The 20,936-nt window shown below is 56.1% G+C and overlaps 2 protein-coding genes across 13 annotated transcripts in view; both read left to right on the top strand.

The window, feature by feature from the left end:
* IKZF4 (IKAROS family zinc finger 4) overlaps positions 1-18,499 on the top strand; it is a 28,082-nt gene extending 9,583 nt beyond the window's left edge. For 3 of the 12 annotated variants that reach the window (XM_062015510.1, XM_062015511.1, XM_062015519.1), the window contains 8 exons: positions 3,143-3,247; positions 7,246-7,506; positions 7,954-8,121; positions 13,892-14,041; positions 14,727-14,927; positions 15,113-15,244; positions 15,527-16,202; positions 16,651-18,499. In XM_062015510.1, coding sequence (XP_061871494.1) covers positions 3,143-3,247; positions 7,246-7,506; positions 7,954-8,121; positions 13,892-14,041; positions 14,727-14,927; positions 15,113-15,244; positions 15,527-16,202; positions 16,651-16,960 — 2,003 coding nt within the window. In that variant the 3' untranslated portion in view covers positions 16,961-18,499. The other 9 variants (XM_062015507.1, XM_062015508.1, XM_062015515.1 and 6 more) reach the window with 8 other exon arrangements.
* Positions 18,500-19,005: 506 nt separating this feature from the next.
* On the top strand, positions 19,006-20,347 carry RPS26 (ribosomal protein S26). The gene is made up of 4 exons (XM_062015565.1): positions 19,006-19,281; positions 19,716-19,893; positions 20,049-20,179; positions 20,254-20,347. The coding sequence occupies exons 1-4, from the start codon at positions 19,279-19,281 to the stop codon at positions 20,287-20,289; spliced, it is 348 nt and encodes a 115-aa protein (XP_061871549.1). The 5' UTR covers positions 19,006-19,278; the 3' UTR covers positions 20,290-20,347.
* Positions 20,348-20,936: the final 589 nt, after the last annotated feature.

A 20,936-nucleotide genomic window follows, 5' to 3' on the forward strand; every position in this document is an offset into this window, starting at 1 on the left:
AATTGCCGAGAGACTGTCAAAACCAGGAGCTGGTTGCTCGCAGGGGTAGGACAGTACTTCAGCTCTTGCTGGCAGCCTCTTCCCAAGGCTTCAAGCCCTTCGCAGGAGCCACTACTGGGGGTCCCGGTGTCAGACCTGCTGCTGCACCAAGGGAAAAAAAATCCCATCCCCATGTGAAGGGTGATTTTCCGGAGGGGAGTTGCTGGCTGGGATCCGAGTTGCTCTGCGTGGCTGTGACAGCGATCCCTCCCGGGGGAGCAGAGACTCTTGGCAGCACGAAGGTTCGGGGAGGGCTGACTGCCAAGGGTCAGCTCGGTTATTCCTTGGTACCTCTAGTCAGGAGGAGATCTCCGGTCCTTTGGGGTAAGAAGGATGCTTTGGGATCCAGATGATGAAGCTGCTTGGCAGAGGAGCTGAGCTTTGAGCTGAAAACAGAATGCTGTGCCCTGCTGTTATGCTTGAAGGGAGTGTGGAGAAATTAAGCGGTTTTTAATCCTTAATGTTTAACTTAAATTCTAGTTTGGGGTTTTTAGCGTTTCTCCAATACATTGGCGATTGGCAGTAGCTGGGAACAGGTTACAGCTGGTAAAATGTTACAGCTGGTTCTTCCTGCTGACAGCATCATCTGGACGTGTTTGTTAGTGAGTCCTGATGTCATCTTCAGGGATAAACCTGGGACCAGGAGGGTCTCTTTTTTTGTAGGATGGGAACTGCACGCCAAGGTAAGCTCACCTGGAAGCGCTGCCTAAAAAAATTCCTTGCAACTCCAGTGCAAGGCTGTGGTCTCGTGTGTCACATCTGCGGGCTCTGGCCGTTTGATACGGATACGCTGGTGTGTGCAGAGTGCTGGGGAGGTGTGAAGTACCGCTCCTGGCTGAGCATTTGCTCCGGAACTGCCTGGTGCTGGTGTGTGCTGGGTCTGGGAACACCAGCTAGCTAGGGGAGTTTAACAGGAGACACTTCTGTTTCTGGAGCTGAGGACCAAAGCTTCGATGTCCCCATCCCTTATCAGAGCCCAAATGAGCTATTGCTGACTGGATGCTGACACTGGGGATGACGCTCTTCTCCCTCTGGTCGTTGGAGCCTCTATTTCCCTTAGATATTTTAGGTCCTGTGTCTGGTGCCTGAGTCCCCAGGCAGGCAGCTGCGTTGTGAGGGCAGAGCAGAGACTCTGCGACATCCTTGATCCCCATCCCTTGCCCTCTTCCTCCTTAGACCGTCATCCCTGGCGGCTTCGGCGCAGCCCTGTGCTCTCTGAAGGCTGCGGCCGCGTTTCCCCACGCTGGGGAACAGCATAGCCCAGTTCTCGCTCGCCGTGCTGCCTGACTGTAAAATGACGGTCGTTTCCCTCGCTTCCAGGAATCTGCTCTTCCTGGAAGGTGAGTGGCTGCGTGCGCCCTGCCAGCGACGCAGACATGCACGCGCAGCCTGGGCTCCAGCGCTGTTTCCAAGGAGTTGGCTGTGATAACACTCCAGGGTATCTCCAGCAAGGTAGAATAATGCGAGTTAAACGGGAGCGGTGGGGGGGAGGATCCTGAAATAACTCGGTGCCGTCTCTGCTTGTGCTCTGCGTGTAGAAGGGGTGCCAGGGGCTGCGCTGGGCACAGGGTCTGACTCTGGAGGGCGATTTGTAAGTGTCTGAAATCTCTAGTGCTGATGGGGAGGAGAGGGAAAGAAAGGCCTGACTCTCCTCAGATGCTCACGGAGGCAAATATGAGTGAGGTGGGCTCAGGACGCAGCTCATGATGTACTGAGACCCACTGGGAGGATCGGTCTCACCACATGCAGCGCTTGTTTGCTTTTCAGCTGCAGGATGTGGCCCTGCCCCTCAGAGTAACTCATCGTGGGGCTAACTCCCTCTTGGTGGTTTCCTCCGCAGGACTCGTTGTTCAGTTGTCTCATTAACCTCATCTGCTGTGGCTGGCAGTGCACGTAGGCTTCGCGTGACTCAAACTCGCTGGCAGCAGCTTGGCAGCCTTGCCAAAGTGTGGGGAGGGAAGAGGGAAGTGTCCTCCAAATCTCTTCCCCTGTGACCCTGGGAGGAAAGAAAACCTCTTTCAAATGCTGCCTGTGAGGGTGCTGTTGGCATGTCCCGACCCGATCTCGGTTGAGCAGCCGTTTAGAAGGTGCTGTCTCACCGAGGGCAGTTACCATAAATGATTCCCACGCTTAGTGAGGCTGGTGAGCTCAGCATCCCAGTAGCCATCAGAGAGTGGGATGAACTGAGCTCAGGGAGCGCTGAGAGTGTCTCCAGATGCAAGTATTTAGAAATACCATTCCCAGCTGTGCTAAAGGCTTTCTCAGAGCTTCTGCACTTTCCATCGTGAAACTCTGTCATCCCCATGCCCACAGCGCTACTGAGGAACGGCTGCTGTAGGCAGCTGCCCGGCTCTTTGGTGTGCAGTAGGGAGGGCTGCCAGGACACTGGAGCTGTTTTGCATGCTGGCTGCCAGCTGGGCTCATGGGAAAATAAACCTGCTAGCCTACAAAGTCTATAAGACAAATATGTCTAGCCTGTGGTGCAAATGCCCCGGGCTCAAGATGATACAGTAGACAACTCTATTGCTGAATGGGCTTTCTGATGTGAATGGGCAAAGGACCTGTTTCCTGGGACCACAAGTGTCTGTCCAGGGTTGTCCGGGGACATGTGTATCTGCTTGGGAATTGTCCCTTCAGCAGTGACTGTCAGGGAGGGGTCAGCCTGGCAGGTCAAGATGTGGGTCGTTTAGGTGGGGAGTTGATGCTTGTGTCTCGGGTGTGGTCTGACTCCCCTCTCAGCTGGCACCGCAGTGCCAGCCAAGGCTCCCTGACCTGCTGACCCCTCTGCCCTTCTGCAACCTCTCTGCAAGCTGGCAAGGACAGCAAAGCACCCTGTTGCTGTCGGCATGCCACTGGCTTGGGGTTGTTGCATCTGAAGAGATCACAGCTGGAGGACTGTAGTCCAGAGAGCATGGAGCTCCTGTCTAATACCGTGCCGACGTGCATGGCAGGCAGTGCCTTTGGGGTAAAAGCCCCCTAAAGGGCCCATTGGCAGCCCCTTTCCAAAGCAGCGGTGCTGGAAAGAGAGCTTGGGTGGGGAGGCAGTGGGAGCCCACAAGCCACGTTTCGGGTATCACTTAGTTGTGTTTCCCTCCTCCCGAAGGTAGCGGGGATTCCTCTCTGGAGAAGGAGTTCAGCTCGGCCATCGTGGGACCCACAGTGAGCACACCCAACAGCCAGCACTCCTCCCCGAGCCGCTCGCTCAGTGGTGAGTATGCCGACCTCACTGGACAAAGCCATGGCAAGATCTGTCTGTTTTGTCCCCAAACCCTGCACTCAGGCGTGACATAAATTCCTGCTGTGAGAGATTTCTCTCTGAGTCTGGCTCTTTGTTTTCCAACCAAAGAAGATAAAACCCTGCTTTGGTCTCCACGTGCAGCAGCTGCCTAGTTACTGATTCTGGGCACCAGCTCTTGCTGAGACCAGAGATTTTCTAGTTGTCCCTGGTGATGCCGAGGAGTCGGGGTCTCAGACTTGTGGCAGTTTGTCCCTTGCCCTAGCGTGCCATCAGCTGCTGCGGTGACCGGTAAGAAATGTGTGGTGCGGGGTCATGTGGCCCTGGATGGGCTCAGCATGGCTGGTACGGGCTTAGCTTGCAGAGATGCTGCTTGCCTCACAGGCTTCTCAGGGCAGCAGTCAAGTTTCCGCGGGTCGTACATGCCACTAAATCACATTGACGCATGAAAAGTAGCGCTGAGAGAAGATAAGTTGGCAAATCCTGCTCTGAGCTGCACCCTCGGTGTTCGAGAGCTAGTGATTGGACCATCTCTACCAGACTGAGTCAACTGATGATGCAAAGACCAGCACTGCTCTGATCTCCCCTCTCTCCTGGACTCCAGCATATGGTTGCCTGTTGCTTTCCTTTAAAAGAGGAACTCCCTCCTCATTTATTCTCATGGGCTTCCAGCAGTTGGGTGCTTGGGACACCTCTGATTTTGAAGGTTGCTTTTCCTGAGCCAGGATAAAATAAATCCAAGCCATTATGGTTTTTTGAAGTGGTTGTGTTATGAATTATGTCTGTTGCCATTTTTTCCTTTTATGACTTACTATTTATTTTACTTTTGCCCTGTGAAACCACTTAGAAGCTCTGCAAAGCAATGACATCTTCACTTTTTCACAGAGGACAGTTCCGAGGGGTAACACAGCCCTTTCACTTGATCAGAAGCTAAAGGAATGGAGTGTGTGAACTGGCTGAAAGGACAATAACGATCCCTTCCCCTTTAATAGCAGGATGCTGGTGATGGCATTGCCTCTGATCTGACTTGACTTCGCAGCTGGTTCATCCAGCAAGCATCGTGCCCTGGAGGAGCAAGAACATTATATAACCTGTCCTGCCAGCAGAGACTTCTCTCCAGCGACACTGGGCTCTGCATTGGTTCTGAAAGGAGAATTACAGAACAATAGTTGGCTCCCTTTTGTGCCCAGGAAAAAAAAGCCCAACAAGTCCCCAGGGGAACGGGAGAAAAAAACCACCACAACAAAAATACAAACCCAGGCAGAAAATCAAAGTGCAGCAAACGTCAACTCATCCAGACAGCTCCTGCCACCGAGAGAGAAGCTTTTCACTTCTTGTTTGTGCATGGAGGCGTCCGCTCCTAGCGGGTCTCCTGGATGCTCCCAGGGGAGTGCAGTGGCATCGACCAGCACACACAGAAAGTTCTGCTCCCCCTGGAAGAATGCTGCAGCCACAGAGTCTCCGCCCGGGCTGCAGCCAGCGGTGGATTTGGCTGGTGGCTCAGCAGACGGTCTGAAAGTGCCTGTGATTGCCAAGGCCGGGTGTCAGCACAGTTCACATTGCCCGGAGCCTCTCAGGGAAGGCAGCATTGTCTGCCATGAGGGTCCGGGAAGGGAAGGAGGGGAGTGAGAGCCAGAATTCCTGGGCTCTTCACCCGGCAATAAACCTCACACAGTCCTGGATGAATCACTTCCATGCTGCTGCTCTGCGTTAATCCCCGCTGGCGAAGCTGTGCCCGGCGCTGGGGAAGGGCCGGAGCCCCGCTGCCTGCCCTGTCGACGGCAGTGTGGTAGAGGAGCAGTTCTCTCCCATCGCCTGGCCCAGCTCCTGGGGAGCCGTGTGTCTGCTGTTCCCAGGGGAGCAGGAGGCGTAGGTCGTCCCATGACTGGGACCATCTTGCTGCTGCCATCCCTGCTCTCCGGTGTTTGTGCATCCTCCTTGCCCGGTAAGCAACCCCAAGCCTTCCTCCTCGCCCAGCGGGACGGATCGTCTCTGCCTCAGTTGACGCGAGAGTTTGTTCAGAACCCCCCCGGCTTTTAAAGGCCGATCGTTTGGTACCCGTGATGTTATGTCGTATCTCTTGGTGTGCTGCGGGCATCTCTGGGCCAGGGGTGAGTGTTAGCGCTCTCACAAAGAGCTGAATGAGTCCCAGGGGTCTGGAAGCTGCCGGGATTTCTGTGTGATTGCACTCCGTCTGCTCTGTTCCCATGCCTATGTCTGTGAGGCAGTTTGGACTCCGTAGTCTCCTACCCTCAGGGCAGCAGCAGAGACTCCTTTGAGTATACGAAGTTCAGTTTCCTCCAGCCCCTACTGTTCTCCTAAGGGACTGGGAAGACCCTCCTGCTTTAAATGGAAGAACTAAGAATCATACTTAAAGAGATTCTGTAAATATTTTGTTTAAGCCTGTGGGCTCACAGTGTGCCCTGTGAGTGACCTGGATTTGACTTTACTCCATCATCATCGTTCACTGTGCTGCCAGGACCAGCGCTACGAGAGCAGGTAGTGGGTGTGATCAGCTGAGGAAGACCGTGCCCAGCTAGGGAGCCTCTCGAGGGGATTCCATTTTACTTCTAGCTGCTGGCAATGGCTTAAAGTGGGAGGAAAGTTTCCAATTTGATCATTGAAAGACTGGCTCTCCAAACAAGTGAATTCTCTGAGGGTGTCCCGGCAGTAGTTCACCCTTTCTCCCTCCAGTAGAGGCTCGAGGTGTCATGAGGTGGGACGATGGCTCCGACACTTGGCCGAGGAAGGAGGCATGCAGGATCTGGGTGGACAAGTTCATTGGGAAGTAGCAGAGGGAAGGAGGAGTGGTAGAGGTTTCCGCTGTCCTTCCTTCTCCTGATCCCTGCAGTGCTTGCTGGCAGCGGAGGGAGCAGAGCGATCGCGGTCTCGTCTCTCAGGGAGTGTTTGATTTGTGGCATTCCACAGATCATTAGAACAGATGGGAATGTAGGTCAGGACTGGTGCGTCCCCTCAACAGCCTCTCCCGATGCTTCGGCAGGAAGGAAAGGTAGTAGCAGGGAGGAAAACCCGGGGGCTTTGCTGCACTGTCCCCACGCCCCTCCGTCGTCTGGCTTTACCGGGCTTCTTGAGCACAGCCCTCCAGCTCCTGCTCTCTCTGCTCTTGTCTGGGCCAGAAATACCACGAGGTGGCTGCTCCTGGCAGTCGCCAGCCCCCGAGCTATGAGACCTTTCCCTGGTCTCTGGCATCGTTGACATCAATTTCCCTAGTTTTACGCAAGCTTTCTTGGGGTTTTTGGTGCCCAAACACCACTCCACAAGTGCTGGCATGTTTGTCCCTTCCCTGCATGTGCTGCCATTCCTGCAGCCTCTGTGGGGAGCCTGGCCTGAGCTGGGGTGGCCAGGGATGCTGGCGAGGTAGCTATCACCCTGCGTGGGGCAGGAGTGGAGGTTTTCAGGCAGCACCATCCTCTTGGGTTTCTTTTTTTCTGCCTTTGGGTATTTGTGGCATATTGTCTCGTGGCAAAGATGGAAACCTGTGGGGAAGCGGTGTTGTCTGTAGCAAGCAGGGATTTACCGACTGTCCAAGAGACTTGTGTTAGGCTCTTTGTGCCAGGAGGTTTTGGGCCTTTACTGACTTAAGAGCTAAAGTTTGGTATCTTTGCTTCCTCTGCAGTACTGTAAGAGCAAGTGTGGGTTTTCTTTCTCCCTCTGCCTTTGAATCTAGGGAACTAAATGTCTTTTTCTTCAGTTGGTCACCTTACAAGGCAGGATGCAGAGCAGTGATCTGGATGTGCGAACAAGCCATCCGGTCCATAACGTTGCGTGATCCGCACTCGATGTCTGTTCTAGAGTCGGCAAAATAGAGATGTGCGTTAATCGCAAACAAATCACTTGATATGCCTCAGTATTTCTTTTAGGAGTCTGTCCAGCCTAAGCTGTGCTTGGGGCTTCTTTAATGTCAGAGCTCTTTCTCCCCTGACTCTCTTATCCCTTCTGCCTCTCTGTAGCAAACTCTATCAAGGTGGAGATGTACAGCGATGAGGAAGCCAGCCGGCTGCTGTCACAGGATGACCGGATGCTCGAGAAGGAGGACAGCGTGATCGTGGAGGACTCACTCTCAGAGCCCCTGGGCTACTGCGATGGGACGGGCCAGGAGCCACACTCCCCCGGGGGCATTCGGCTGCCTAATGGCAAGCTGAAGTGTGACATCTGTGGCATGGTGTGCATCGGCCCCAATGTGCTGATGGTGCACAAGCGCAGCCACACCGGTGAGCGACAGCCCCGCAGCCGCTGGTTCTGCTGGGGCACGGGCAGGGTGGACTGAGGGAAGCAAGTCTGTGGAGCCGAGTGGCAAGCGGGTGGTGGCTGGTGGGCACAGACAGCGTGGGAGGTGGGTGTCGCGTCCAGGATGGCAACCCTGGTGATGGCGACCAGATGCTGGCGAGGAAAGGTCCAGGAAAGTGCGTGTAGCTGTTCTTTCCTTGTCACTGTCCAATCTCCGGCAGCAGGTCTGTCGCTCCCCGGGTTGGGAGTCACATCCAGAGCGCTGCCTTGGTAGTTAACCCAGGGCTTTCCCTCTCAAATGTGTTCAGCACTGCTGAACGTGTGAATGCTTCTAGTCTCCTGGGCTGTTGCTGTCGATTCGAGGGCTGCTTCTTTGCAGGCTTGGAAAATGCTTTTAATCTTGACTTTCGTCTGCTGCTCTGGTTTTGCAGGAGAAAGGCCATTCCACTGCAACCAGTGCGGAGCCTCCTTCACCCAGAAGGGAAACCTCCTGCGTCACATCAAACTGCACTCTGGCGAGAAGCCCTTCAAATGTCCCTTCTGCAACTATGCGTGCCGCAGGAGGGACGCGCTCACCGGCCACCTGCGAACACACTCTGGTGAGTGGCTCCAGCCGGTGGCAGGACGGACAGGGAGGAGGAGGCAGGGAGGGTACAGAAACAGGGATTTGAGCCCAGCTTCCAAAAGCACCGTCCTGGAGCTCACCAACTGACAGCAGCCAAACTCTCGCATCAGCTTCTGGGTTTCCACCGTTGCTGCACTGCTGGCAGGACCTGCTGAGAAGCAGAGCCTGTGCCTGAGGGAGGTTTGTGTGGGGAATGGTCTGGGAGCTCTGCTGCCTGGAGGGTTGTCTGCAGGGCTTCATGCCACTGTGTTCCTGGGGGTTGTTGCATCTTTTGTTTACAGAGACAAAAGTTTAATAGATGTTATTGAGTCAGATGGGTCCCACCCTTGGGTGTACCCCACTCCAGTGAAAATAAGCGCTGGTGTCGTTTTGAGGTTGTCCTTTTTAAATGTGACCTTTGAGACGTGGTTTTCACCCTCTGTTTCCGTGATGTAACAGCTGGCAGGGACCATGGATGGGAGTGAAGTACAGCAGCCAGCCCCCTGCTTTGTGATCTTTATCCCTTCATTTGCCTACCAGTGTGTTTGAGGCACTGATGGGGCTTTTGCAGTTCACACAGATGGCTTTGAACACCTGTGAGTCTAACCTTTTGAGTGCTGTGTGGAAATTAGTGTCATGTGTTTCCTTGAAGGAAGAAACCTGTCCCTTGAAGAGCTGGTTCTCATCACAGCCTTGCCCAGAATCCTGTTCACCCCTCACAGCCTGTCTCGAGAGCCTCCATTTTCTGGCCTCCTCAGTCAGAGTGTGCGATGCTCCGGGTTTAAGTTAGCATCTTGCAGTGGACAAATATTACCACTTGATCATCTCTTTTGGGAGTTTGTTGTCTCCCTGCTGTACACACATCTTGAGACTTTCTGGGAGACGCCAGAAGTGAATCCAGGCAGTTTGACTTTCAGATCAAGGTGCCAAGCCTGGAATGGGGCTGTTGGTTCTCGCCTGGCATCTGCACAGGAGAAGATTTGGGGATTTGCAGGAGCCTCCCATCTGGACATCCCTGCAGATCTCTCCTGTGGTTCTCCAGCCTGGCCGAAATATGGCAGCGGGTGGCATTTCTGATACCAAGGTGACAGAGAAAGGCTTGGTTGAGATGAGGTTAGCAGCCTAGGGCTTTGCCAGTTAATATGGAGAAATGCCAAAGAAATCCTTTCCTCACATTCTTTTCTTATCTGTAAGGATGGGGGGGGAAAGTAAGAAGGCAGTAGTTGGAGGCAAAAACTCTCATGTCATTAACTCCAGAGAGCAAAGAGCATGTGAGTCTCCTTCCGCCCTGCTCTGAGGGTGAGGAAGGCCAGGCTCCGGTGACGGCTGAGCTGCGGCTGCTGTGCCTCAAGGCCTTCAGCCTTCCTTATGAGTCCTTCAGTCTGGAGCAATCAGTGTCATCCGTCTTCCTCCCCTCCGCCCCTGGCTACTCCATCTTGGGCAGCGTGGGCTCAGGGAGGAGTTATGGTGCAACAGAGCCGTGGGCTTTGGCATCCATTGGTGCTGAAGCTTACCTGGCCAGCGGCTCTACCCCACGTCCTTCCAGATGTTGTCAAGAAGCACTTGCCTGGGGCTGTTCGGCGTGTGGGGTTTAGGCAGGGGACGGGTGCTCAGAGGTTGGACAACTCCTGGATTTTTGAAGAAACCCTTCTGGTGTGTCTGGAGCAGAGTCCCCTCGAGAAGGTCTCTGTCTCTGTTCTTCGCTTTAAAATCTCCCCATTCCTTCTGTGTCGGGGTGTGGGGTTTTGAGGCATTATGTCCCTGAGCCCTGTTCCCCAGCTCTTTGACAGCCAAGAGATTTGCACAAGGGGAAGCACAGCCCTGGGCCGAGGGGCTCATGCCGCACTGTGGATGGTGAGGCGCTGCTCTGAGCCTGCCTGATGCTTGTGGGGGCTTTCTGCTAAGTCATCTGCTTTGGGGGACCCCAAACCATCCAGGCCCAAGGATGCAGGGTTGTTCCCAGACTCTTTGGTCCCATCTGCTCTTGTGGGCCGAGATGCCTCTCTCAGGTGTCTGTCAGGCGTGCCCCACCCAGCGCCCAGAGGAGAGTCCTTGGCAGAGCTGTGCCGACATCTGCCCGCTGCCTGGCATGGAGAGGGTCACCTTGAATCCTTCAATCGAGGGATACAGAAATGGGACAAGCCCTTGCAACATATCAAACAAAAATTAGTCTTTATGGGAGCTAATTACTAAGAAAACCGTTGTTTAATGTGGATTTCACAGGCAAAAGTCTAGCGGTTACCCTGCTTGGGTGGAAGGCAATGGGGCTTGGCTTTCCCTCCCTCTGCCTTAACTAGAAGCATGTACATTTCATGCCATCCCCATGAGGGACAGTGAGCTTTCATCTTGGAAGATGTGCTGTCCAAAAAAGTGAGGTATTAAAATTGAGATCAAACATGCTGCGTTGCTCTGAAATAGATCAGAAGCTGCAGCCCGCACCCAGGACAACTGAGACGAGCTGCTGGTCCTCTGAGACCTCTCTCCTTTTTAGTCCTTGCTGCTTTGCAGCCCGGTAAATAAATTAACCTGGAGTTTGTGTTCAGAGGGAACCTTTCTGCTTGTGTTCTTGGCCAGAAGAAACTTCTCCTAGTGGGGCATAGTGGTGAGGAGAGCGTTCCCCCATGCTCAAGTTTTGAGGATTACGTGGGTGAAGAGCTTTGGGCATCTTCAACAGACCTTGTGGCCTGATGGAATCTTCTTGCTGGCATTAGGTGACTGATGGGCTGAGCCTGGCCGAGACATGAGCACATGTCAGTGGGTAAGAGATGACATTTTTGGAGAACAGACTGAGGAGTAAAAGAAAAAGTGACTGATTTCAAGGCCCAGCCTGGCTCAGAATGGAACCGTCCTCCTTGTCCTGCACCCGCCATAAATCCCTGTCCCCGAGCTCACACCAACCCTCAGACGAGGGGAAGCCTGACTAGGCAAACCACCGTGGCCAGGCAGGGCTGTGGCATGGGCAGAACCCCAGAGGAACTTCGATGCTCGGAGCGAGACCTTTGCTACCCAGGTGTGTGGGCAAGATGACAGCTTGGGCCCCGTGTCCCCAAGGAGCCGTCCCAGCGTGGTCAGGTGATGGCCAGGTCCCAGGCTCCTCTGTGTCCCACTGTCCCCCTGCACTGCAGGCACCTGCCTGTTCCCAGAGCCCCAGACGCAGGCTGAGGAAGTGAAGGGGAAGGCCGGATCCTGAGGAAATAAATTCAGGGTATCATTGCAGAGCTTCCAGGCTTGGAAAGCCAACCCCGATCCCAGCGTGGCTGTTGGAGGAGTTTTGCGAAGCACAAAGTCACGCAAACGTTTGGATTGTTTCGTTGAGGAGTGACAAACCCGAGCCATTTTGAGGATTAACTTCTGACTTCAAAAGCTATGTGAGCGGTGGATGTGGATGAGACGTAATGGATTTTGGAGTCGAGGCTCTCGCATCTGAAGAGGTAGATTAGAGGAGGAGTAAATTTCCTAATGCGCATTTTTGTGTCCATCCTCAGAGCCTAGTGGTATCCTCGCCTCCTTTGGGATTGGACCAAACCGATATTCAGCTGCTCTGTGACAATGCTGCTGCCTGGGGAGGGCTGGGAGGAGAGATTTACACTTGTCATCGGCTTCTTTGGATTGATTTCTAACCCGGAGCTTCAGTGGTGAAATCCATGGCAGCCCCTGGACTCCCAGATCTGCCCGCGGCTTGGCTGAGCTGCCTGGCTAGGGTCGGGCAGGGTAATGCTGTGTGTGGACGCAGCCTGTCTCCTCGCTCATTGCTGCTCTTTGGGGCTGCTGCAATGGCACTTAGGCAGGATCTGGTACAAGATGTTGCAAGAGAAGGTGCTGGCCCTGCTTCCTGGCCGCAGTGCAAAACGCTTGACATGAGTCAAAGCTGGGGCGGGCGTTAAGTTTGAATTCACCTACAGCCTGAAATTATGGGTTTTCTTTTGAAAAGCAGTTAAAGGTTAAACCACAAGCTGTAAAAAGTCAAAAACAACCCCGTAAATATGACAAGAACAGAAACAGCCTGGTCCAGGCGGACCTCGAGCAGGCAGTGCTCTCCTCCCTGAGCCGGATGGGGTGAGTGGTGCTGGAGGGCCTGTGCCTGGTGTCCCTGCCGACACGTTCCGAGCAGAGGATGATAGGCCCCAACTTCTAGTAAAAGCAGCTGACTTTGGGGCATTGATTTGGGACACTGCTAAAGCCAGCGTCCTCGCCCGTAGGACAGAGTCAGAGAGGAAGGTCACGGGAGCTCTTGGCCTTTCTTGGGTGCCACAGTCCCTGGCTCTTGCATGGTGGACGACGGCCCCTCCCCAGCATGGCGCGGCACTGGGGGTTGGTGTCCTGCCTTTTTTTTTTTAGACCTGAGCCCCTGCGCAGGAGTGGTGGCCAGGGAGAAGGGAGGACGTAGGGCTGTGCTCTGTCGCCCGCTTGAGTGCCTGGAGGGCGCACAGGGAAATGGAGATCCCACTCCCATCTCCAGCTCAGCTTCCCTGCACTTGCATTTTGTTCCCATGAGCATCTTCTTCCATAATGAGCTGCCTCCCCTAAAAGGCACCTGAGCGTGATCAACCTGCGGCTGCAGATCCCTTGGAGTCTGGATCCCTTTATTCCCCTCCCAGGCTATTTAATGGGGTAGGGACTGCCTTGCCCTTCCCCCATGCCCAAAAGTTGTCGGTGGGTCTTCTGGAGTACTGCCACCACTGTGCCTAATTAGTAATCGCCCATTGAGTGGCACAAAACCCCCATGTCAGCGTTGGCATTTCCCCATCCTCTGTGCAGGCAGCAGCCTCAGAAGCGCAATGGAAACTGCAGTGGGGTTCAGAGATACCATCTCTCCCTTGGTGGGCGGGAGGGGGGCACGATTTTTCACTGTATCTAGTCTGCTGGTTAAAACACACCGATAATGACATGGTGTGCGCAGCCCACCGCACTGGGCATCGCAAGCTCTGTGGCAGCCACTCTCCTTTGTCTGGCAGTTGCTCACCAGCAACGCCAAACGCTGACTTTGGACGGTTTCGGTGGTTTCCGGTCAGAAGTGAGAAAATTGGGAGAGCTGAGAATAAAAATGTCTTGTCTGGCAAGTGTCTTCTCACTAATCTTGGGGGTTGTCTATGCGTGTGTGTGTACTCTCCACAGCAACCGCTTGCTGCCAAGCACTTTGTGGTGGTGAGAGAGTGAAGAAATGTTTAGAAATGTGTAAAAAGTTGTAACATTCCAACTACCCTCCTTAAATACTGTCTTTGCCATCCGGGCTTCCAGCTTTAGCTGGAGGTGTGCAACGTGGCCAGGTGGCGGCTGGAAAACCGTATCGCTGGTGCCTCGGGAGCAGAGCGTAGGTAAAGGTCCTGGTCAAAGGTGTTTTGGTTTAGGTATTTGGCCAAATTGTGATTTTCATAGCTCCCCATCTGTCAAAATCCAGGAGCACCCAGCCCTTCTCCTGCGGCTCTCCATCAAGGAGCATCATTTGAAAAGGCATCGAGCTGCCAGTGTGCAGTGGCTGTGTTTGGGGTAGATGGTAGGTGGGGAGAAGGCTGAGGCAGAAGCTGAGCACCATAGGTCACAGCTTTTGCTCCCAGCTCTGCAAACTCTTGCTCCAGATGTGCTGGAGAAGGCTGTTTCTTTTCAGCACAGCTAGACAGTACGGTGGGCTCAAGGTGGGGGTTGCTGCCCTGCTGTGATGCTCCCTGTCAACCCATTCCTGCTGCACATCCAGCCCTTCCTTCTCTGGGCTCTTTGATGAATGCACCACGTCTGTTCTAATAGCCGGGCTCTGCTTTGTTTTGCAGTCTCCTCCCCGACTGTCGGCAAGCCCTACAAGTGCAACTACTGCGGCCGGAGCTACAAGCAACAGAGCACGCTGGAGGAGCACAAGGAGCGCTGCCACAATTACCTGCAGAGTCTGAACACTGAACCGCAGTCACTGGCCAGCCAGCAAGGTCAGTGCTGTGGGGGGCTGGAGCTCCGCTGCCACCCTGGCTCCTGGCATATAGTCAGGGGTCCTGGCGTTGGGGGAATGGCGTGGGGTTACTTTCCAGCCCCATCTCTGTCTGATGGGTTTGAGCTTCGGGAACCTCCCTCTCTATAGAAAAAGGGAGCTTTTGCGTGGCGGAGAGTGGGAGCCCCGGAGCTCTTGGTGCCCTGGGGATCGTGGGGTGAAAGGTGCTCTGCGTGTGTGTCGATTAATGCCGCAAACCTCTGCGAGTGCAAAATATTACCTCCCTGGTTCTTCCCCTCACCACCAGCTGAACTTGAAAGTCCCTTGATTCAAAACACACCCTTGGCCTGTATTTCTAGTGCAAGGACTGCCAAGAACGTTTTCCAGGAGTAACACGACAACACTGCGACACAGGCCATTTACCCCTGCGTGCAGGTGTCTGCAGCGGGCACCGCCTGGCTCGGAAGCACCTTCGGGCTCCTCTGAGGAGCCTGCACACATACCCCCCACCCCTCCCCCCCAACCTTCACTGCTCCAGCAGAGAACCAAAGCTGGAGCCTTCCTGGCGGCTCGCCCTTTTAGAGACAGGCCTGGTGCTGCTAGAGCTGCCGGGGCTTACGGTGAGGTTCTCTGATTAAGGCTGCACAGACACTTTAACCAGATGATCCATTACCTGTGGGGCATAGGAATGGCGGAGCTGCCCTCACCAGCAGCGACATGGGGCAGGTCTCTCCAGGACAGGGGTGAGAGCCGGCAAGAAAAGCGAGGGCACTTCGATCTGTTGAAGCCAGCTCCTCTTCCCCAAAGTGGCAGGAGCGGGCCCAGCTCGATGAAGAAGGGAGGCGGACCGGCTGCCGGTGCTCCCCTGCGACCGATTCACCAACGGGGTAAGCTCTGGGCCTGGAGCAGGCAGCCCGGCAGCCTTTCCGCAGGTCTGTCCTGGTTAGCAGAGGGCAGGAGCGGCTCGCCTTGAGCGCTGGTCGCAGAGTCTCCAGCCTGGGTCACGGCGTGCCCATCCCTCTCGTCCTGTCCCGCGGTTGCTGGCTGAACCGGGTTTCCCTTGTCTTGCCAGGTGATGAGATGCGAGACCTGGAGATAGTGCCGGACTCTCTGCTTCACCCCTCATCCGATCGGCCAACATTTATTGACCGGCTGGCGAACAGCCTCACCAAACGGAAACGATCAACACCTCAGAAATTTGTGGGTAAGGGGATTTCACCCCTCCCTTGCTTCCTGGGCAGACAGGAGAGTGAAGGGAGAGAGGGAGCCCCAGGTCGCTGGAGCCAGGGCCCCTCCCGGGAGCTGAGACTCTGCCCTTGGGAACGCGGCTGGGGTTCGCACAGCGCCTTTCATTCTCACGATCCTGGGACGGGGCAGGTCTCGCACGCAGTGCTGGGGAGGGAGAGAATATTGGGGACAAATGGGGGGGATGAATGTTCCCCCAGAGCAAGCCTGCCCATTCTGACCCCACACTCCTTCCTGGCAGGGGAGAAGCAGATGCGGTTCACCCTCTCAGACCTCCCCTTCGATGTGAACTCCAGCTTTGAGAAGGATGTGGAGATGGTCTCAGCCCACCACCCTCTCGACCCCTCCTACGGCAGCTCCCTATCCCTGATGGGGGGGGAGCATCTTCGTCCCCTCCGGCTGCCCCCCACAAACTGCATCTCGGAAGTCACGCCTGTCATCAGCTCCGTCTACACGCAGATCCAGCCACTGCCGGGCCGGCTGGAGATGCCGGGGAGCCGGGAAGCTGCCGAGGGGCACGAGGACGTGCCGGATGGGGTGCAGGTGATGTACCGGGGCCGGGAGCAGGGCGTATCGCCCACCAACGGCTGCCAGGACTCGACGGACACAGAGAGCAACCACGAAGAGCGGAGCTCACAGCTGCCGGTGGGGAACTGTGCAAGCAGCCGCCAGAGCCCAGCCTATGCCAAAGAGGACCCCAAGCTGCCAGAGGGACCCCCGGCCGCCCGCTCCACCCCCAGCTCCGCCAAAGAAGCCCTGCGGGTGGTCAACGAGGACGGGGAGCAGATCAGGGCCTTCAAGTGCGAGCACTGCCGCATCCTCTTCCTGGACCACGTCATGTTCACCATCCACATGGGCTGCCATGGCTTCAGAGACCCTTTTGAATGCAACATTTGTGGCTACCACAGCCAGGACCGGTACGAGTTCTCCTCCCACATAGTGCGGGGAGAGCACAAAGTCGGCTAAACTGCCACTTCTCTGCTCACCTTCCCAGCCTCCCCCTCTGCCCTTCCTCCCCTCTCTTTGTCTCTAGTTAAGCCTCTCCACCCTTAGGGCATGGAACTGTTGGTTTTTCTTTTATACACCTTTGCACTGACTTTGGCTACAAAAAATATTTAAAAAAATAATAACTAAAAAAACTACAAAGCGCCCCCGACGAGGGGAGCTCTTAACGATTTGCCTTTTTATAAATGGAGTTATTTAAATATTAACAGACTTTTTTGTGCTTTCCCCCTCACCTTTCTCACCTCCCTCCGTTATTTATTAAGCTTTTTAATTTGTCTTTTTATAACTCTTCCCGGCTTCCCCTTCACCACCAAAGTCTCACTGGAATTTTTGAGACTGTTCTCCTCCCTCTCCTCCCAGTCAGCTCTCGGCGAGGCGTAGGGCCACGTGCCAGCCCGGAGCTCTCAGCCCTGTCCTCGGTGTGAGCCTGGTGTTGCCCATCCCTGCTCCTCAGGTGAAGCAAACCTCAGATTCGGTGCTAAAAACCCCTGGGACTCCCCTCTCTGTCGGCTGCCAGCCTCCCTGCCTGAGAGAGGGCCACTGCATCTTAAGCTTTAATGAGTTGAAGAACACAAGGCCTCCTGCGTCTCCCCACCGGGCTGACAGTGCCAGGTCGGTGAAGCTGCTTTGTGCCCAGCTTCTCCTGCCTGTGGCATCGGAAGCTCCCTGAGCACGTGGCCCTGGGCAGGGGGCAATGGGGGTCCCCATCCCTCTGCTCAAATGAAGGAAACGTGGAAGCCAGGAAGATGGTGAGTGTCTGAATGACAGCTCCATGATGCTGACTCGCATCTCCCCCCTCTTCCTCAGTACGGGCCAGTATCTCCAGCCCAGTCCGCTGCAGGGTCTGATCTCCACTGCCTGCAGATCTGGGCCCTATGCTCCCCTTGCCCCCACAGCCTTGGTGGACAGACCGCTCCCTCTGTCATTCCCGGGGCTCTGCGGGGTTGCCCCGTCATCCGGGATCACTCTCTTCTGTACGAAGGTGTCTGAACGCCAGAACTCTGCTCTCGGTCCCACTGGCATCGGGATCCCTCGGAGCCACTGTGTTCGGTGGCTCCAAAAGAGGGTGGGAAGATGGGGACATCATCTTCCCTCACCACTGAGTGACTGTCCTCTGAGTCCCATTCCCCTGGGGCAGGCACCGAGCGGCCCCAGGTGCGGGTTGTCAGGAGCAAGACACTGAGGCACAGGGCTCCCAGGCCCAAGGGGGGCAATCCGGAGCCCGGGACCACCGGGACTGAGTCCCCTGGCAAAAGGGATTTAGCAGAGGCAGTCAATAACCAAAAATTAAACGCGAGCATGGGGCCCAGCCCTGGCGGGGGCCACAGCAAAGCCCCCACTGCCTCGGTGCTTGCGGCTACCACCGCAGCCGGGACCCCCAGCCGCAGCCCCCCACCGGGGGGAGCCCCAATTCCTCCCCAGGCCCAGGATGCATAAAAGTCCCCTTGGCAGTGGCCGCTCCCGGGGGTCTCCTGAGGTTGAAACCAAAGGCTGTTCCTTTTTCTACAGACACAAACACAACCACCTCACGCGGCAGCAGCTCCTGTTGCCCATTTCCTTTTTGGTTTTGTTTTGTTCTCCTTTCTTGTTTTTCTGTGGATGGTGTCTGCATATCGAGAGGGGACAGCTGAGCTGGGGCTCAGCTCACCCCAGCAACTGCTGCCCATAACCGGCACTGGCAGAATTAGCTGGAGCCCCCCATAGCCCTCACTCCCAGCACCAAAACCGACCCAGAAAGGGGATTTTCACACCGAATGGAAACTCTGCAGTTTCGAACTGCTCTTGGGGTTTTATTGTTTTGTTCCTTTCTATTTTTTTCCTGTAAAAGAATCTAAAACAGAAATGTAGGAATTTTGTAAAACTCTAGGTCGCTTTACTTGTGTAAATATCTATATTTTTTAATCAGATGTATGAAGAACAAACAATGATGTGCAATACCCTGCCCCCCCGGCCCCTCCTCCCTTTCTGACGAGTTTTCATTTGTATATCGTTAATGGATTTGCTGTTGTCTTTGTTTTTCCCTTTTTTGTGAGGTTAGACTCGCTTTGGGACATCCCCTGCCTCTCTCTCCCCCTTCCTCTTCCGTGACCGCAGGAGCTTTTGTATCTGTAAGATATTGTAATTACCTATTTGTGTAACGAGATCTACTACTGTAAGTTTTGTACTGTACTGGCTGAAGGTCTGTTATAAATAAACCGGAGTAATTTAACGCCTCTCCCCCACCCATCGGTTCCCTTCTGTGGGGTGGAGGGGCAGCAAGGGCCCAGAGTTCCCCTTGAAGGGGCGGTGGCAAGCATAGGCAGGCCAGTGTGGACAGGACGCCGTTGACTCTCCAACGGGTAGGGTGGGGAGGACCCTGAGGTCTCCTCTGGGGCTTTTAGAGGGGCACACTCCGGGTCTTGGTATGAACATCGATGGATGGCAGGACGATGGGGCTCCCGCCCGTGTGGGGTGTGGCTTGGCGAGGGGCAGGACGGTGGGAAGCCTCGGAGTGGAGAGGGAGAACACTGGGGATCCCCTCTAGCGGGTCGGGGGGCCACACGGGGACACCTCGAGACGGGCAAGATCCGCACTGCGCGGGGGTCGAGGACGGGACACGAGGCCCGCCGCTCCCTTGAGCCCCTTTATCTCAGGACTACATCTCCCAGCGGCCTCCGCGGCTCGCGCGAAGGGAACTGACGACGTACGCGGCGCGCGCCGGTTATCTCACACCTCACGTCGCGCGCACCGGTCCGCCGACGCAAGAAAAAGTAGTCCCTTACCGCCGCGGCGCAGCACCTCCCCCGTCCTCCCCGATCTTTGCCTCGGTCCTCGCCGGTCCCGCTCCCGGACCTGGCCGCGCCGGCGAAGCCCCTTCGAGGCAGCCAGAGGGACCCAGCGGGTCTGGAGCGGCCACGGAGCGGCAGCGAAGGCGCTTCCGGGCGGAGGGCGGGTATATAAGGACGGCGGCGAAGGCCCTGGGCCCTCTTCCGCCGCCCCGGCAGCGAGATGGTGAGAGTGGCGTGGTCGGGGGGACACGGGGGGATGGTCTCGGGAATGCGTCTGGGCGGCAGCGGGGAGGCCATGTGGGGCAGAGGATGCTAGGGGACGTCTAGGAGGCACCAGGAGGCCAGGGTGGGGGAGTTAGGGGTATCTATGTTTGGGGGCGTGTTGAGAGAGACCGGTGGGGAGGGCCTACACGGGAATGGGGTTCCTACGGGGAGGTCATGGGGCGTATGCGTACAGGGGATGCTGGGTGGAACGGGACGTACGGGGCGTCTGTGGTGTAGAAGGGTCCATGAGGACAGAGCAGAGCAGGGAGGAGGCTGTGAAAGCAGTGCTGTGGTGGGGAGGCGGGGCGGAGGTCTCGCAGGGGAAGCCGGCGCCTGTGCAGGGACCGGAAGGTTGGGGGGAGTTGAGGCTCATCTTCCTCCACCACCCCCTAGACGAAGAAGAGGAGGAACAACGGTCGGGCCAAAAAAGGCCGCGGCCACGTCCAGCCTATCCGCTGCACCAACTGTGCCCGCTGCGTCCCCAAGGACAAAGCCATCAAGAAGTTTGTTATCCGTAACATCGTGGAGGCTGCGGCCGTCAGGGACATCTCAGAGGCCAGCGTCTTCGACTGTACGGTCCATGAGGGGCTTAGGGGAGGCATTGAGGGGACTTAAAAGGCATTGGAGTGGCCCATGATGAACTCTACTGCCTGTGTGAGTTCAAGGGGAAGGAGTGTGCTCTTGAGTGTTTTGGAGTGACCCCCGCCTTCTCTTTGCTTTTTGCAGCCTACGTCCTGCCCAAGCTGTACGTGAAGCTGCACTACTGCGTCAGCTGTGCCATCCACAGCAAGGTGGTGCGGAACCGCTCGCGGGAGGCCCGCAAGGACCGGACCCCACCGCCCCGTTTCAGGCCGGCCGTATGTAGCGGGGGGAGAGATGTGGGGGCTGGGGTTGCACCCCCCATTATGGCTGACTTCTCTTTTCCCTGCAGGGTGCTGCGCCCCGTCCGCCCCCCAAGCCCATGTGAGGAGACTCCGGCCCAATGCGCCACCAGGCGCTGACTTTAATAAAAGATCCTCTACCGAGCCTGGCTCCTGGCTCTGTGCCTCGATGCTGGGGGAGGGTGAGGGGGGTGTGTGCATCCCTCTGGAGATGGGGGATGTTTGATGCTGGAGGTTCAGGTTGATCCCTCCTGGTGAGGGGAGTGAGGATGGCAAGGGGGCCCTGGGGTCAGCCTGGAGAAGGTTGATGGATGAGAGGAGGTGTTGCCCTGAGGTGTAGGAGTGGAGTGTGTCTGCCACTGGAGCCTGTCCAGTCATGGGGGCAACACTTGGGGAATGGATGGAGGGACACTGGAGTGGGTCCCAGCCGCAGCGCAGGTTGAGGGGGCACCCATTGCCCACGTGTAGCAGCTTAGGGGGGAGTGGGGTTGGTGCTGTGCTCCAGGACCCCCTGCCTGACAACCTCCCTCTCAACCCATCCTGTGACAGCACCTGCCCTCTGCTGCTGAGCGGTGCCACCTACATGCACCAGGGCCTCTGGTGGGGCTGGGTAAAGCAGGGGGGCTGGAGTGGGCTGAGGGGGTCCGTGGGGCCCGGCCCTTATCCTGGGGGTTATTTGGAGGACTGCAGGGCCTGGCTTTTGGCGGGACTGTAGTGGTGCCGGATCCGACCT

Source organism: Colius striatus, chromosome 26, assembly GCF_028858725.1.
Source record: "Colius striatus isolate bColStr4 chromosome 26, bColStr4.1.hap1, whole genome shotgun sequence".
Taxonomy (NCBI): domain Eukaryota; kingdom Metazoa; phylum Chordata; class Aves; order Coliiformes; family Coliidae; genus Colius; species Colius striatus.